The sequence below is a fragment of the Dromaius novaehollandiae genome, chromosome 26 (genome assembly GCF_036370855.1).
Source record: "Dromaius novaehollandiae isolate bDroNov1 chromosome 26, bDroNov1.hap1, whole genome shotgun sequence".
Classification (NCBI taxonomy): domain Eukaryota; kingdom Metazoa; phylum Chordata; class Aves; order Casuariiformes; family Dromaiidae; genus Dromaius; species Dromaius novaehollandiae.
Genome location: NC_088123.1, coordinates 5,473,644 through 5,489,575, shown reverse-complemented (window position 1 = coordinate 5,489,575; position 15,932 = coordinate 5,473,644). Strand labels below are relative to the sequence as shown.

The following is a 15,932-nucleotide window of genomic DNA, read 5'->3' as shown; positions in this document are numbered from 1 at the left end:
GGCTTTTGAAGAGCGCTTCTTGCCATGTCAGTAGCATCTGATTGTACGGATGAGGAAAGTCAGGTGTGGCAGGAAAACTGGCTCATAACTATCCAGCAAACCACATGTTATGTTTGTTAATACTTCCCTTTCTGTTTTACATTCTGTAAAATGCTGCATGCTAAAGGAAATTGGAGTGTATACTACATAATAGTGTCTACGTAAGCGTGCACTCACTGTGTATTGTGATGTGTATTTTCTTTCTTCCAGATATATGAGGTTCTGAGTGTAATCCGGGACATTGGTGCCACAGCTCAAGTGCATGCTGAGAATGGTGACATCATTGCTGAGGTATGTCATATTTAATCTGTGGATTATTAACTGCAAAGTACTGGGAGAGGTTTAAACTCTAAATCCCTCTCTGCAAACAGAAGATCACCAAGACTTTTAAGGGCACTGCCTCTGTGGGCATAGCTGTATCAAGGAGGCAAACAGAGCTGTACATCAAATCTCATCCCCTTTTATTGTCAATGATAAAGCAGGTTTTCATCTTTCTTCTATAATTGAAATACTGTGTCTGTATGGGAGTCACTGCATATAGCAAAATGTTCTGCAATAACTCAGAGCAGGGGCAGTGGGAAGAAATATAACTTTATACAGTACCTGGGATGCTGATGTTTGGGATCTGTTCATCTTTTAGACAGTGATGAAAAAGAAATGTTAATAACATATTTGGATTTAATCTGACCTCCAGCTCATTTTATACATTGGGTCACAAAAGTACAAAGCTTGGAGCTGCAGAGGATTTCTGCATTGTGTGACTGGGGAAAAGACTACCTGAGTCTTTGGGCCAAGTTACCTGCAGTTACAGGATTTTTTTTTTTATGAGATACTTTTTTTCCATGCCTTAGAGATTATTTTGTAGACCCAAATGTGTAGTAAAAGTTGAGGGGCTATGAGCCCCGTGTGAAGCAAATCAAAATAAAAAGTTTCCCTAACTTCCTGTGAACAAATCAGCAAGGGTTTTTTAGAGCTCTGGTTATTCTCCACGGGGGAAGTTGGACAGGACTCTGGTTCTAATGCCATTATGTAAAGCCCCATGTGATCATTAGCTAGTACAGATGTCTAGGATCTCATTTATACCTTTCTTTCAGACAGCTCGGAGTGTTGCAAGAACAAATAAAGTTGCTTTAAGTCCTTTTCTTGCTTTTTCTCTCTCTGCCTTAGGAGCAGCAAAGGATCCTGGAACTGGGAATCACAGGACCTGAAGGGCATGTGTTGAGCAGACCTGAAGAGGTGAGGACTTTACTACCTTTGCATTTACTCCCCCAATTTTTATCATTTCTGTGTTGCCATCGGGTACTTCCTATTGGGATGAATGTAGCTAGAAATACATTTTCACCCTAGGTATAAACAGTATTGCCGTGTGGAGTAGAAGAGGAGACTAAGCGATGTTTCTAGGGCCTAACAAACTCATTCATTCCCCCCAAATTAGGAGCCCCTCAGCCTCCCCCCTGTATTGGGAGAGGAAGCACCTCTGGGAAGTAATTCATCAGCCCTCATTCAACCTTTGGAAATGCCTCTCCCTTTCTGTTGACTGTTGGAGGGAGTCTAGAAAGGCTCTGCTCCCACCTCGGGTAGCTAAAGTGAGGCAAGATGAATTTGAGCCACAGAGCCCATGATGAGCACTCAAGACATGGAGAGCTGTTGGTACTTTGCACATCTTCAGTACAGCCCTTTGGTAGGTCGAACTGGAATTCTACATTAGGAGATGTAGAAAATGTTGGCCTAGGTCCTCTGCTTGTGGACACTACGGTGGGAAGAGCACAGACTGTCTGAATCGCCAATTCCTTGATTTAACCGCTGCACTGGAACACTTACAGAAGGAGTCCTTGAGGAATTTCCTGTTCTGATTATGTTGGTCTTTATAGAGCTAGACCTTGAGGTTCTTGTAATTTCTCATCACTGTCAGTGGGAATTTTGCGTGACTAAAGACTTCAGAATTTGGATTTATGTACGGTAGAATTCTGCTGCGGACTTTTCTAGATCCCATCTTCTGGGCTTCTCTCTCAGCCTTTATTTCATCAAGACTTCTTTTGAATCAGCAAAAGTTTTTATATATGACCAAGTCCTGACATTCTGTCTTAGGCACTTGCATAACTTCCATTACCATAATATTTGATCATTTGCTGAACATTGTACAGATGGGGGATTTTTTACACCAAGGCACTAAGTGATATGCTTGAGGCACAGAAAGTACGTAACAGAGAGGGAACTAATCCTCACATCCTAGGCTAGCACTTCAGTGTACTTAACCTCCATTCTTGCCCATTGATTTCTCTTGGGTGAAGTGCCCAAATCACATTTATCACACTTCCTTTAAGTCTGTAAAACTGGCCTTTCAGATTGGTTTCCATTGCATTCTTCATTTCTGATCTCGCAGGATCTCTACGCTGGACATTTTGCCGTGGTGTTCTGGGTCTGTGAAGGCTATCCATTATGTACAGGCAGGGCTTTTTTTTTTTTTTTTTTTTTTCCCTCCCGGGTAGTGGGGCTTTGCTGACTGCCAGATGTGGTCCTGCTGGAAGCTGGGTGTGTGAGATCATCCACATATGCCCCTTGTGCTCTCTCTCTGTTTCCTCCCCCTGGTTCAGACAAACAGCATCCGAGACATTTCAGCAGGAATAGAAATCATTCAGTTGCTGCAGACAGAAGAAAGAAAATGCCTGGCCTGGGCAGAATGTGAATCCTCACAGAATTTGCATTTGGCTCCGGGAGCTGGGCTTGTCTGCTTCGTGGAAGCTGTGAGCAAACACTTGCACTGAGCCTTCCACCCACTCCTGCATTTCTTTCCATATTTTTTGGCTTGCATGAGGAGAGCAGGAACAGATGCTGGCATGACACTTTGGGGCCCATCTGTGGAGTACCCCCAGACTTTTAACTTCAAAGAAAGGCCACTCCTTACCTTGAAGGATTGGGCTGTCATATTAGCCCAGTCTTGTCTGGCTACTTCAAAGCCCATCCTTAGTGGAATGAGCTTTAAAGTCTGGACTGCACGGTTCCCTGGTTTGGTTTGTTTGTTACATCTGTCTCCTGCGCTATGCAGAAGTGCATTCTTTCTCAGTATAATTAGGAAGGCTGCCTGAGGACACGTGGCTGCCTCAAATGAGGATCGGTAGAGCCTCTCTGCAGTGTCACTGAGCAGCCGCAGTGCAGCTGAGCTAAGCTGTCTGCCCAGAGGGGAAGCACTTGGTCCAAATTCTCCTCCTTTAAAGACATAGGAAACAGAGCAGGAAATGATGTCATCTGGTTCCATCTCCTCCTCTTCCTGAACACAGGAGCAACTTTGTGTTTTTAAAACCATACAACTCCTTTTAAGCTGGCTGATGACAAGGGCCAGATCCTGAGGATGGCTGCAGACCCATAATTACTGTTAACGTCAGCATAAGTGGAGATTTCTTGATATCCCTCCGGGGTGCTGTTAACACTAGAACTGGCTTTTCATACTGCTCCTTATAGTGTGTAAAGTCTGTCCTACTTTATGACTTTGTGGTGGTTGTCATCCTACTGAAAATTCACTTTATTCAGAGCTCCATCTAAAGCAAAGCAGCAGGAGTTATTCCCACTGCCTTTGCAGAACTCTGGGTCAGAGCAATGTTGAACAAGACCCCAAAATATTTACTGAGTCAATACTCCCACTGAATTCAGTGGCACTTTTGTCAGTGTGAAACATTTAGGGTCTGGCTGCGTGCATTTGTGTCTTCCTCAAAGCATACACATCTGAGTTCCCAACTAGAGCCCATGGCATGAATTAAGGCTTAAGTTGCACTGCTGACTCATGGTTTTAGCGCACTCACCTCAGTAACCTGGGTTGAGCCAAGGTGACAGTATTTAGCACGTTGTTCCAGCTAGCAAAGGGAGCCTTAATTAAGACACCACTATCCCAAGTCAGCATCAGCCATCACTTTCTGGAAAACTCTTCCCCTTATAACTCAAATCCTTCTGTGATGACTTTTCAGATCCATCATTTTTGTTTTTATTTTAACCACAAAAACGCTGAAAGCACAAGCAGTCCAAGTGCTCCAGGAAATGTCTGTCTTTTTTTCCAAGAGAACTGCTGTGCTAGGGCTTCTAATGCATTCTGGTAATTGCAAACATTCCCCTTGGACTAGTTGTTGGGTTATTGTTATGTGCCTGTCACCATAGCATCTGGGCACAAGGCATGAATTCAACAACCTTGTTCTCTTCCGTACAGAAAATTTTCTCCTCCTGCTTAGTAGTTGCTTAGTACCTTTCAGTATAAAGCCTAGAGATACTGTTTTATCCCTGTTTAAAGATGGGGAAACTAAGGCACAGTATGGAAATGTGACTTCCAAGTGCTGCATGGACAGAACTATGCGCAGGCCCACTTTAAACGGGCAGTTTGTGAACGAATACCATTGCCTGGAAATGTCGGTCAGTCTTAAGTTTTCTCCTTGTTTCTCAGAAGGGACAATTATACTTTTCTTGGCTCTTCCTTTCAGCTTCCCTCTTCCCTGCAAGCGCTGCTGGCTGCGGCGTACTCCAGCGAAACCTCGTGGAATCAACACCCTTCATTGCAGCTGTTTCCATGCGGGTGGAGCAGCCCAGCCATGAAAGTCCCCTTTTAGGCTGTCGGGCGCTGTACCTCACCACTGCCCGGGGAGGGTTAGTCACAAGCCCTGGGGTGGTGGCAGGCTAGGACTTTAACCCTTTCCGTGCTAGAAACCAACCTACTAGGTTGGGGCGGGGGCTGCTTTTTTTTTTTTTTTTTCCCCCAAAAAGACACCCAGCTGTTTTTGTGTTGTTTTTCTTGAGCAGTACAGCTGCAAACGGTTAGAGCAGTATAACAGGTGGCGGCTTTGTTGGTGTGGGCAGAGCTGTCCTGGGCACAGAGGGCGTCAGTGTTTTAAATGCACAGTTAGTTTTCTAAGCTCTTGGGTCCTTGATTTTAGGTTCTTCTTTTGGTGAATCGAGCACAGGGATAGGAACAAGCAGTCAGTGCATTCTGATGCTGGCACTGATGATGGCTTACTGTGCTTGGCCTCAGATAAGTCACTGCAGAGCAAATTTTCAGAAGTACTGAGCATGTTCCAGTCCCACTGGAGTCCATGGGAGGTGCTGGTAGTCTCTTGCTTTCAGGACTCAGCCAGCTGATTGATTGCTCTGTGTTCCAGTTTCCTCTGTTGTTCACTTGGAAAATGTCTTATGTTATTGCAGGCTCAGTTCTCCATAGTACTAGACACAATAAGCATTGCTCTGTTGTTAAATTTGTCATCTGGACTGATTTGATTAGGATGTGTGATCTATAAAAATCCAGTGCAGTGATTACATTTCTTCTAAAACTGTATTTATAAAGAAGCCTCTCAGTCTTGCTGAGGATATCTCTCTACACGTGCAAGAAAAAGATGATTTATGGGGTGGTTCACACTCTGTCAGATCCCAGGCCAGATATTGTAGTGGAGGGTACAATTTAGAAGGCTTGTTTGCAAACGTGGCTTACCAGAATATGTGGCTACAGCAGCTCTCTTCCACGTGGGCTGGAACATGAATAGTTTTGCTGAGTCAACATTTAGTTGCTTATTTTTGACTAGGTTAAAGAAGGGGCTTAATCATACTGACCTTGAGCACCTGGAGTGTTATTTTAGGACTTAGGCTCCTGTAAAAAAACTCTGAAGCGGCCTGGGAGGAAAGGTAGTAATGAGAGAGGACTATAGCCTGATGTAATTTTAATTATCCTGATTATACTGTACCCTTTTCTGGCTCAGAATCGGAGCGGCACAAAGTCTCCCATCTCAGTTTTGCATGCCCTGTTTTCCCCTGAAAGCAGAGGGCCTGACCATCTGAAGGTGAACGGGATATGCTAACATACAGGGATATTACAAACTTGCTGCTGACTTTGTTTTTCAGGTGGAGGCAGAAGCTGTGAACCGGGCAATAACCATCGCCAACCAAACCAACTGCCCCCTCTATATCACCAAGGTGATGAGCAAAAGTGCCGCTGATGTCATTGCTCAAGCCAGGAAAAAGGGTAAGTTGTTACCCTTGGATGAAAGCAGCCTATTAGCTCATGCAGTTCAACTGTTTGCCAACATAAGCCTGATTCCTACAGGAGAGGTTTCTGTTTTGCAGTGCTGTTGTCCAGGAACTTTTTAAAAGGTCCCAAGCAACCTCTTCTGTCTTGTCTCCCACGGACAAAGTGTTCACTGGTCGTTATCTGTGCCAGGAGCCATTCCTCCTTTTCAGCCTAGAGGCTCTGTCTTCACGCTCAACCTATCACACTGAGCCACGCGCCTGTATGTTATCTCTGTATGTTATCAGTTGCTTCTGATAGCTCTGCCTGAGAAAGCTGCAGGTAGCAGGACTCAGTCCTGCCTTGGACACTGCTGCCCTATGTCTCCTCTCTCTAAGTGAGAGGAGCTGCACTACTGTGAATGATGCAGTAGTTTCTTCCAAGTCCTGACCTCAGTGTCTTGCCCCCAAGCAACAAGGGGTACAAAGCACAGTGAGTGCCTGTCTCCCCCCTTTAATTCTGTGACTAAACCCTTAATTTCTATTTAAAGCGGCTCTGTGTGGGTGAGTAAGCAGGAGGGATAATTTTCCCCCTCCTTTGCTCAGGGTTGGATTTAATTTTATGCAGTCTAAATAAGCCTGAATAGATATACAAATGACATCACTTTCCATCTGGGTGTTTGGTGCTAGAAGAGATAATTTCCTACTGCAGCAAACAGATTTGTATTTGTGTATTGGCTTACAAGTATTTTGATCCCATGATTCCTGTTAAATGAGTTCAGAGTTGGTAAGGAGGACTGATTTCCAAGGCATCTCTTTCTGGTCATAGCATGGAAAGCAGCTCAAGCTGCTTGGGATAAACCTTCTGCTCCTAGCTCCATTAGTGGGCCTCATGGATATCAGAGAGATCATGCTGAAGTGAGAAGATGTGGTCATGTGGCAAAGTGGCTACATGTTGCAGCACCCCAAAAAACCAACTTGATGTGTCTGTGCAACTCAATCCTATAAGCCAGGGAAGCATCCTTCCCTTTTTCTAGACAAAGGAGTGGGGACAGATGCACTACAGAGGTGCAACATCAACAAAAATACCTCCTTCCTGTGCTCACTGTCCCCTGCGACCACTGGCTGACAAGTGGCAGGGGGCTTGCAGATGAGGGACCATGCACTTGCATTGCGAAAGCCATAAAACACAACCTGACTTGGGTGGATGTTGGCCTGCCCATGAAAGGTGCAGGGTTGTCCCAGATGAATGATCCACAAAACTCACTTTACTTAGCTTCCTTAGTGAACTAGCAGTTTGCTAGTTTGCTACAGTTTTCAATCAGATTGCGTTTTTTCCTTATAAGGAGAATTTGGGGTATAAGTGGCACACCATTCTCTCTTCCTTTATTTAAATAATTCAATTTAAATGCTGTTTAGTTACCCAGTTGAGTAACCTAAGAGGGCCACACACACTACCCTTGCCCTCCCAGGGAACAGAGGAAACGTATCTACCCAAGGCAAGAAACAAAACAGAACTGCTTTGCTAAATGGAAAAGAACGAACGTTATTTAAAGCCAGATGTTCCCAGTGGCATTTGTATGGAGGAGATTCCCCGCAGACTCTGTCGTTGGCAGATCTGGGAGCTCAAAACATCACTCCCTGCAGAACAATCCTCCCAATGTATCAGCCCGCAACAGGCCTCCCATTAATAGCCAGTGTGTGTTTTGCCTTGTTCTGATTTCATAACCCCATTTGTGGCAAGTGATGTCAGACGGGCTCTTCCTCTGCTGCTGGCTCCCCTCTGATAAAGGCTGTTCCTATACCTCCTCTTTCAGTGTGGCCCTGCAAGCAGCATGGAGTCGGTTAGTGTATCGTTCTGCCTCGGCTAATCCACTCTTTCCCAGCTAGCTTGAGAGGCTGTAGGCTTATCAGCAGTTTGAACAAACTGGCAAAAGATCCTATTTTTGTGTTCTGTATGGTGAAGTATATAAGGCCTGCTGGCCAATTCTGGCATGGCCCTTGCCAGTCTTTTTAAATTCAAGTATTTAGTATTAGTATTTTAACCACCCACATCTTTTGCAGGCATACAAACATGAGAAGGGTCTGGGCTCAGAAGCCAGGTGGACAGGCACTTTGCAGAGATTTCGCGAAGGTTTCATTTGGTGAGCAGATCTGTGGGGCTACCAGCTTCCACAGCTTTTGAAGTTGTAGCATCGTGCATCTGCTTGGTGTGCAGATGTTGTTGGTGCATTCCAGCATGCAAAGTATCATGGCCTTAAAGATCGTCTGTTCCTTCATGTGGTTCCAAAAATGCTAATAAAGAGGAAGGATGCACTGCTGGTTAGTGCACTGGACAGTGAGTCAGAAGGTCTAATTTCATTTCCTGGTTCTGCCACAGATTTGCCATGTACCCTTGGGGGAATCGCTCAGTTTTCCCGAGCCACATTTGTGAACCAGAAACACTGATACTTCCCCTCAGTGGTGTACTTTCTCTTTAGGCAGTAACCTTCCTGACGCAAGTTCTCTCTTAGCAGGTCTCTTTACATTGCCTATTCCATTAAGGCCAGCCTTGTTAGAGCTATAATACATACACACTTATAAAAATATTTCAGGTGCTGTTCTTCTTCTTCCTTCTTTTTCTTTAATATCCCTTCTGATGGAGCCAGACTGGATTTCCTCACTCTCTTAAAATTCCCCTTGGCCTCTTCTGTAAGGTTCCTGGCTGGGAATACAATGAATCTTTGCTGTAACCCTTTCAAGCACAATTAATCAATGCTGACCTCAGCAATTGTCTGAAGGCGTTGTGCGCATTTTGCTGCTCTAAACTCTTATCAATAACGGTATCTTTACTATTAACTCAGGTATTTAGAGGTTTGGATATTTATTCTGGGGGACTGATTTTTGGAAAATGCTTATATTTCTTTAGAGATCTCAAGATAGGCATATACAATTAAGAGCTTGCTTGTGAAAACATAAGCCGTTAGTAATGTAACACAGTTTCAGAGGAGCACTGAATGGGCCAGGAGTTTAATGATATCTGATCATTTTGTTACTTACGCCAGTGAATTTAATCCAGTGTTGTGTCTGCAATCACATACTTAAGAAGAAGCCCCAAGAAGCCCTGCAGGGATTTCAGCACTGTGCTGTGCAGTGCTGGCCTAAGTTACTCAAGGAAAAACTTCATCCTTTTTCAGAAAGATGCTTTGTACTTGGAAGCCAAGCTGGAGATGCATGTTGCTTGGCACTCACAGCAGGTTTGCCTGTATTCCTGTCCTGTAGGCACAGTGGTATATGGAGAGCCCATCACAGCCAGCCTGGGTACTGATGGATCTCATTACTGGAGTAAGAATTGGGCTAAGGCAGCAGCTTTTGTCACTTCCCCACCACTGAGTCCTGACCCGACCACTCCTGATTTTCTCAACTCGCTGCTGTCCTGGTGAGTAGAGCTCTGTGTGTTCATAGAGCACATGCTTTGTCATGAGACCAGTGGGCAATAGAAATAATAGCTGTTGCTGCCAGCTAGCAAAAGGCTGTTTTACCTTGAGTGGTAAACCTCTGATGATAAAACATTGTAAATACCTATCACTGTCTTTTTTAAGTGGGGACCTTCAAGTTACTGGCAGTGCCCACTGCACCTTCAACACTGCTCAGAAAGCTGTCGGAAAGGACAACTTTACCCTGATTCCTGAAGGAACCAATGGGACTGAAGAGAGGATGTCCATCATCTGGGATAAGGCTGTGGTATGTCACGCGGGTCGCTGACTGATTGTACTGTGGCTGGAGCAGAAGCCTTTGCTCTGTATAACAGCCTTGGGGCTGCTTTAAATTCTGCCACCATTCCACCCATGATTCTGCAGTCTGGAAAATCCAGCCTACGTAGCATTTGGTAACTCTTCCTGTCTAGTGACTTTTTTGTACCTCTATGCTAGTAACAGAATAGCAATTGAGTGGAGAGCATTGAATGACGGGTCTGAATCTTTTCTTCTTTTGTCACGGCTAATTTCTGACCTAAAAGTGCCAGTCTACAAGGAGCAGTTGAAACTCTGTTCATGTGTGTTCCATTATCTCTTTTTTCACCTGTAAAATGCTGCTGACGCACTGATCAAACAACAGTTTTTGCATTCTTTCGTCAAGGTTTGCAAGGTAGTAGGGCTGTGTGGCCAAGTGGATAGTGTAATGAAAGGTGTCTTGGGTTCTGTGTCTTGTGTACCTTCTGTACCAGAGTTGAGAGGGTGAGCAAGACAAGTTCCTTTCTTTTCTGTGCCTTAGGCTGTAAGCAGACATTGAGAGCTGGAAAACCTGCCAGTGTGTGTTGTGATCTCCCCTCTGCTTGTTATGGCCCCTTTGCTGGAGGTTCTTGCCCCTATAGAGATCACCGACAATCAGTTTTTGATGGATGTGCTGTCAGCCACTTGCTTTTCAGCATAGTCCCCACCTGGCTATTGCAGTGACTCTTTTTGTCTTTCCCCAGGTGACTGGCAAGATGGATGAGAACCAGTTTGTGGCTGTGACCAGCACAAATGCAGCTAAAATCTTCAACCTTTACCCAAGGAAGGGCCGTATTGCAGTGGGCTCTGATGCTGATCTGGTTATCTGGGATCCTGACAGTGTCAAGACAATCTCTGCCAAGACTCATAACATAGTAAGGATAATTTCTGTGGTGTGAGCTCTGCTGCTTATCTCCTCCTCTCTTCCCTCAATGCCAGATTGTGCTGCTGAGAACTGTAGCTCTTGACAGCTCAGGAGTTTGTTTCCTCCATGCCCCAAGCGCTCTCTGGTTTTACATCCAGTACAGCTCAGTTGTATGAACAGAAGGAAAAACCGCTGAGTCCAAACCTGAATGCGTACCCTGAGATTCCCCTCAGAGCAAAGGGACGGTCTGCTGTATCTGAGTGTTGCACACGGATCTGAGCACACAGAAAGCTCTTTAAATCTCTTAAAATACCAACAGGCCTGTTACCACAATATGCCATTTATCACCTGGCTCACTTGTGGTGGGAATGTGAAATGGGCCTTTTCTAGTTGCGGTTGGTGAAGCATGTCAGCTCAGGGACACCTTAGCTGGAGCTTTCATTCAGATCAATGAGGCTGAGGGGATTTACACCACATACTGATCTGGCCCTGCGATTGTAACAGGCCTCCAGCTGTGCTCAGGCTTTACTAGTCTCCTCTCTGCTGAGAGGCAGGGTTAGTTGTGCACATCCAAAGTTGGTGGATATCCGTGAGGAGGAGAGGATTAGCAAAATACCGATTTCAAGTACCATGAGCTGAGTGAATCTATAGAGGCATGTGTGTGGAGTCATATTTATACGTCATTTTACTGATAATCATCTCCATGCTAGTTGGTGCAGAGAGACACAAGGCAGCTTCCAAACTACCATTTCTTTTGTGGCTTTGTGATGGCACTGTTTGCTTGTGGCACACAGCGGTGTCCCAGATCTTACACCTGGCTCCTGCAGTGAAAAAGTTGTCCCACCCTGTAGGAAACTGCAGAATGGTCCCAGTGCAAAGGACTGGTTGGAGTCCCCCTGTGACCTTCTAGCACTGTCTCAGAGAAAGCGACCACTGTTTGCATTTGTTGACAACTTGTTTCACTGCTGGCGATGAACCTATGGAATGTTTCCCTGGAAAAAAACCCTTGCTGTCTTTTTCCATGAATGGTTTCATTCACTGTGGAGCTAAAGGAGCAAAATTTTCTTCCACGCTTGGATCTCTGGGCACATTCACAAAGAAACTTTTTTTAAAAGGTTTGGTTCACTTCCCTGTGACTTAACTCTGTCAGAATTGGTCACAGATGGCCTGGATTCATCATGCCTGTGCTTAGACTCCTAACAAAGGCACCCAGATTCAGAAGTCTAGTCACCTTAATCACTTTAGAGGTGCTTCCAGACTCATCACACCTCCAATCAGGAGGTGCCTGGCTTGCTTGGGCTTCCAGGGAGATGCTGCTATTAGGTGCCAAATTTAGTGGTCTGATTCTCGGTTTGTGGTTAGCTGAAAGGGCTGGAAGTAGCTTCCTGGCTTGAATATCTGAAAGTCATTGCCATTTAATGACTGTTGTCTTTGGGAAATGAATTAGACTCTTTAAATTTCCTAACAAAAAATTCAAAGACCTTATCTTTTGTGGATATGCTGCAGTAGAGTCATGACTGAGTCCATACCATCACCAGATTTTGCTGTAGGTCTGGAGGAGCTTGAAGGAGAACCAGATCTACCTTGGAACAAGCATTCAGAAATGCTTTATAGACTAAGGACTGTAAATTCCCGCCGAAAGTCTTGCATTATGTTGGCGGTCTCAGCACTCCATGATCAACGATCGCTGAAGGCTGCATCTTTAAGATCAAACATGGTGCCAAGGCTATAGAGGATGGAGAGTCAGTGCTCTCTTTTCAGGTGGATAGTTTGGAACTTGAAGAACTGTCCAAGAAATAGCAGCCCTTTTGTTACAATATCGGAAGCACCCACAAACGCTCATTGGAGATCAGGGGCCTCCCATGTGCAAACTGAAAGTACAGAGACAATTCCTGCCACCAAATCCTTCCAGAAAGGCTTATAATAACGAAGTGGATGGAGGGAAGAGGATGGATGGAGTATGTTTCTGTTCTGGGTGCTCCACAGATAAACCAGAGGGCAATGTGACTTCTTTGTATAAAGTCTAGCTCTAATCCTCTTCCCCTCTTTCATTACATCACCTGTAATACCTGGCATTGCACCTGCTGGCATATTTTTTGTGTCTCACGCTGTGTACGTTACGTGCCTTGTGATAGAGGAGAAGTTGCTAGGAGCAAAAAACATGGAGCTGTCTTTAAAGTCAAGGCATTCTAGCTTGGTCAAATATAAAACTGAGTGATTGCTGCGACACAATGAGATGTAGTGATTATGTGGCATCAGATGATTGTTACATTTTTAAATGCTAGAGCAACATATGGCCGTTTTCCAAGAACTCACATTGCTCTTGCCACTGTCTGGCAAGGAAATATTAGGAGCTAGAGAGGGAGATTATGTTTTTCTTGGAACCAGGCTAGTTCATGAGCTTCTAACCAAGCCTCCCCTTTGCCACAACTTTTTTCATCCTGGACCCTGTTTGCTCTCAGTTTAACTTCCTTTCCAACTAGTCGTAAATCTGCAGTCAAGCTTACCATACTTACAGCACACTTCAAGATCAAACTCCATCATGAGCTCAGTAAAAAAGGCCTGGATTCAGTCCCCAAATAACATGGTTGTAGTGCATCTTGTGCCACAATGCTTCCTGGGTGTGACATTTACTAATGGTTCTTTTAAAACTTCACTTTTTTCCATGGTGTAATGTTTCAAATCCTATTAATTGAGGATGAGCAATCCCATTAGGGTAAAACAAGATTGTCCTGGTCCCTGAACCATTAACCAAAATACTGGTATGAAATACGGTTTTTAATAATTATCACTATTTTTAATTTGAAGCTCAGAGTAAACGTGATTTGGCTCCTAAATCCATTACAGTACATAGGAGCTAGGTGCCTAAATCCATTTAAACAGCTAGGCTTTGAGGTATTCTCATTTGGAATGGTATTTCCTCTTTATGAATCTTCTCTCAATAGGAATTCTGCATGAGTGAGTCCCCAGTAAATTTAATTGATAATAAAGACAAGTCTCACTATTACACCACAGTATGTACAATTCAGACAAATGCTGTTGGGTTTGCTTCGGTCTAGCCTCAAAACTTGGGGAATTAGCATGACTGGTGATTGCTAATTAAAGCACAGCAAGTTTTTGGGGATGAACATGTTTGCTTCACACTATCTTTTTGTTTGTCCTAGTCTGTGGAGTACAATATCTTTGAAGGCATGGAGTGCCGTGGGTCTCCCCTGGTGGTTATCAGCCAGGGGAAGATAGTGCTGGAGGACGGGAATCTCCATGTAACTGAGGGCTCTGGACGGTATATCCCCAGGAAACCGTTTCCTGACTTTGTTTACAAGCGCATCAAAGCAAGGAGCAGGGTGAGTATGGATGATAGATGCACATTTATTCTCTCAGTGGAACTCCTGAGTTAAAGTGGGTGGAAAACAGATGCTATCCCCTGGCTTGCCAAACACACTTCTGTAACAGAAAATGTTCCCTGGATAAGAGCCATATTTATCTCATTCCTCATTTATTTTTGCTTTTCACTGAAGTCATTACAGGGATATGCTTGGCCTGAACTTGTTTTTTGCTGCAAATTTAATTTCTGCTCTTTAATTCTTCTCTGTCTCAGAGTCACCTTGACACTGTGTGTGTCTAGGGAGAACTGTCCAGTTTGGACATGAGTCAATCTGCAAATAACCCTGCAGGGTTCTCCTATCACAGGAGTATCAAGTGAACTTAGTAATACCATTTATATATTGAACATTTCAGCAACAATTTAGAATTCTAATTTATTGTTAAAGATGCGTCATGCTGCTTTCCCTTCTGTCTTATGCATATGCAATCAGATGCTCTTGTCTGGTGACTAGTGAGTCACAGGCACAACCTACTGATGGTTTAAAAGTGTGAATGTTTCTATTTTTAAGAAGCTAAAATTCTTGGAAATGTGTTTTTGTAAAATACACCCATTCAAAGCAGGAACTGCCTTCTGATATACCTTTAGTTGGTGAAAACTGACACAAAAGATGATGCTGAACTCTCAGTGATTTTTAGTTGCCAAGGATTTAAAAAGTTCATTTCCAAATGAAGTCATCAGATCTCTGAGAAGAAAGAAAATGTTGAGCTGTCTGAAATACTACCCTCTGCTGGACCAATGTGGAGCTGCTTTAGTTCTGCTGGTCATAGGTAGTCTGCACATTCCTTACAAATGTTCTTTTCCTCAATTGTTCATGTGGAGAAATTACAAATTATAAAAATTATGAAATCAAAAAATTTAGTACTTCAGAGAATAGAGCCATGGTTTCCACTGTGTTCTGATCTCCCACAGAAATGTGTTTGACCTATAAATCCAACTGAGCAGTATCTCAGCTGGAATAATTGCATTTAACCCAATCTAAAGCTCAGAAGTTGGTGATATAAAGCTAGTCTGATTCTTGTTTATGCAGCCCTGGCTCTGTGTCAGCATTGTTGTGCTTTTTGGTCATAAGTAATAAGTTTCATTAGAGAGTTGTCAGTTGTCACAAGTCTTTAATGTAACAACAGGTACTTTGAGATCATTGAAAGAAAGAACTTGTGATGCAGGAGAAGCATGTGCTGTCTTATCTAGGCTTCTAACACCAGCTAACAGCTAGCTGGATCCAGAATGGTCCAGAACGTGTTTCATTTTAGCCATACTGCTTAAAAGATCAGCTACCACCCAAGTATCAGCATGGAGGAGATTTTATATGCCTTCAAATCCTGATCCTAAAGATGAATCTTTAAGATCGTCCTGGTCCTAAAGACAAATCTTGAAATGTGTTTCTTTGGCGTAGCAACATCTCACCAGCAAAAGCATCTGTTTAGGTCTGTTTTGAAGACTACTTTGACCCTGAAGTCTCCCTGCTTCTGTGTTTTTCAGCTGGCTGAGCTGCGGGGTGTGCCACGAGGCCTCTACGATGGGCCTGTCTGCGAAGTCTCAGTGACACCCAAGACCGTCACACCAGCGTCTTCGGCTAAGACGTCTCCTGCCAAACAGCAGGCCCCACCTGTGAGGAACCTGCACCAATCTGGATTTAGCTTGTCTGGTACATACTATTATAGGGCTAAATTATTTATTACTTACTCCATGAATTCTCTTGAAATTGGAATGAGATGAGAAAAGCTGCAGGATGTTTTTAGCTTGGAGATTATCCCTTTAAAAAGGAAGCAGAACAGTATAAGAGCTATGACAAAGTCCTGTTTATTTTTGTGCCATGCCACAAATACTGAATACCCCACTGCGTCCTGGGCTTGGTCCTTGGCAGGGTATCTGAACAAAACAGTTTCCAACAAGTTCAGTGGAGCTTTGCCTGCTGAGACCAGCT

The 15,932-nt window shown here is 44.0% G+C and overlaps 1 protein-coding gene across 3 annotated transcripts in view; it reads left to right on the top strand.

Moving 5' to 3' along the window:
* Window positions 1-15,932, top strand: part of DPYSL2 (dihydropyrimidinase like 2) — a 57,507-nt gene that overhangs the window by 38,199 nt on the left and 3,376 nt on the right. For all 3 annotated transcript variants that reach the window (XM_026122311.2, XM_064497895.1, XM_026122314.2), the window contains 8 exons: window positions 250-330; window positions 1,207-1,275; window positions 5,908-6,028; window positions 9,271-9,427; window positions 9,591-9,732; window positions 10,463-10,633; window positions 13,788-13,967; window positions 15,488-15,653. In XM_026122311.2, coding sequence (XP_025978096.1) covers window positions 250-330; window positions 1,207-1,275; window positions 5,908-6,028; window positions 9,271-9,427; window positions 9,591-9,732; window positions 10,463-10,633; window positions 13,788-13,967; window positions 15,488-15,653 — 1,087 coding nt within the window. The remainder of the gene's footprint in view (window positions 1-249; window positions 331-1,206; window positions 1,276-5,907; window positions 6,029-9,270; window positions 9,428-9,590; window positions 9,733-10,462; window positions 10,634-13,787; window positions 13,968-15,487; window positions 15,654-15,932) is intronic.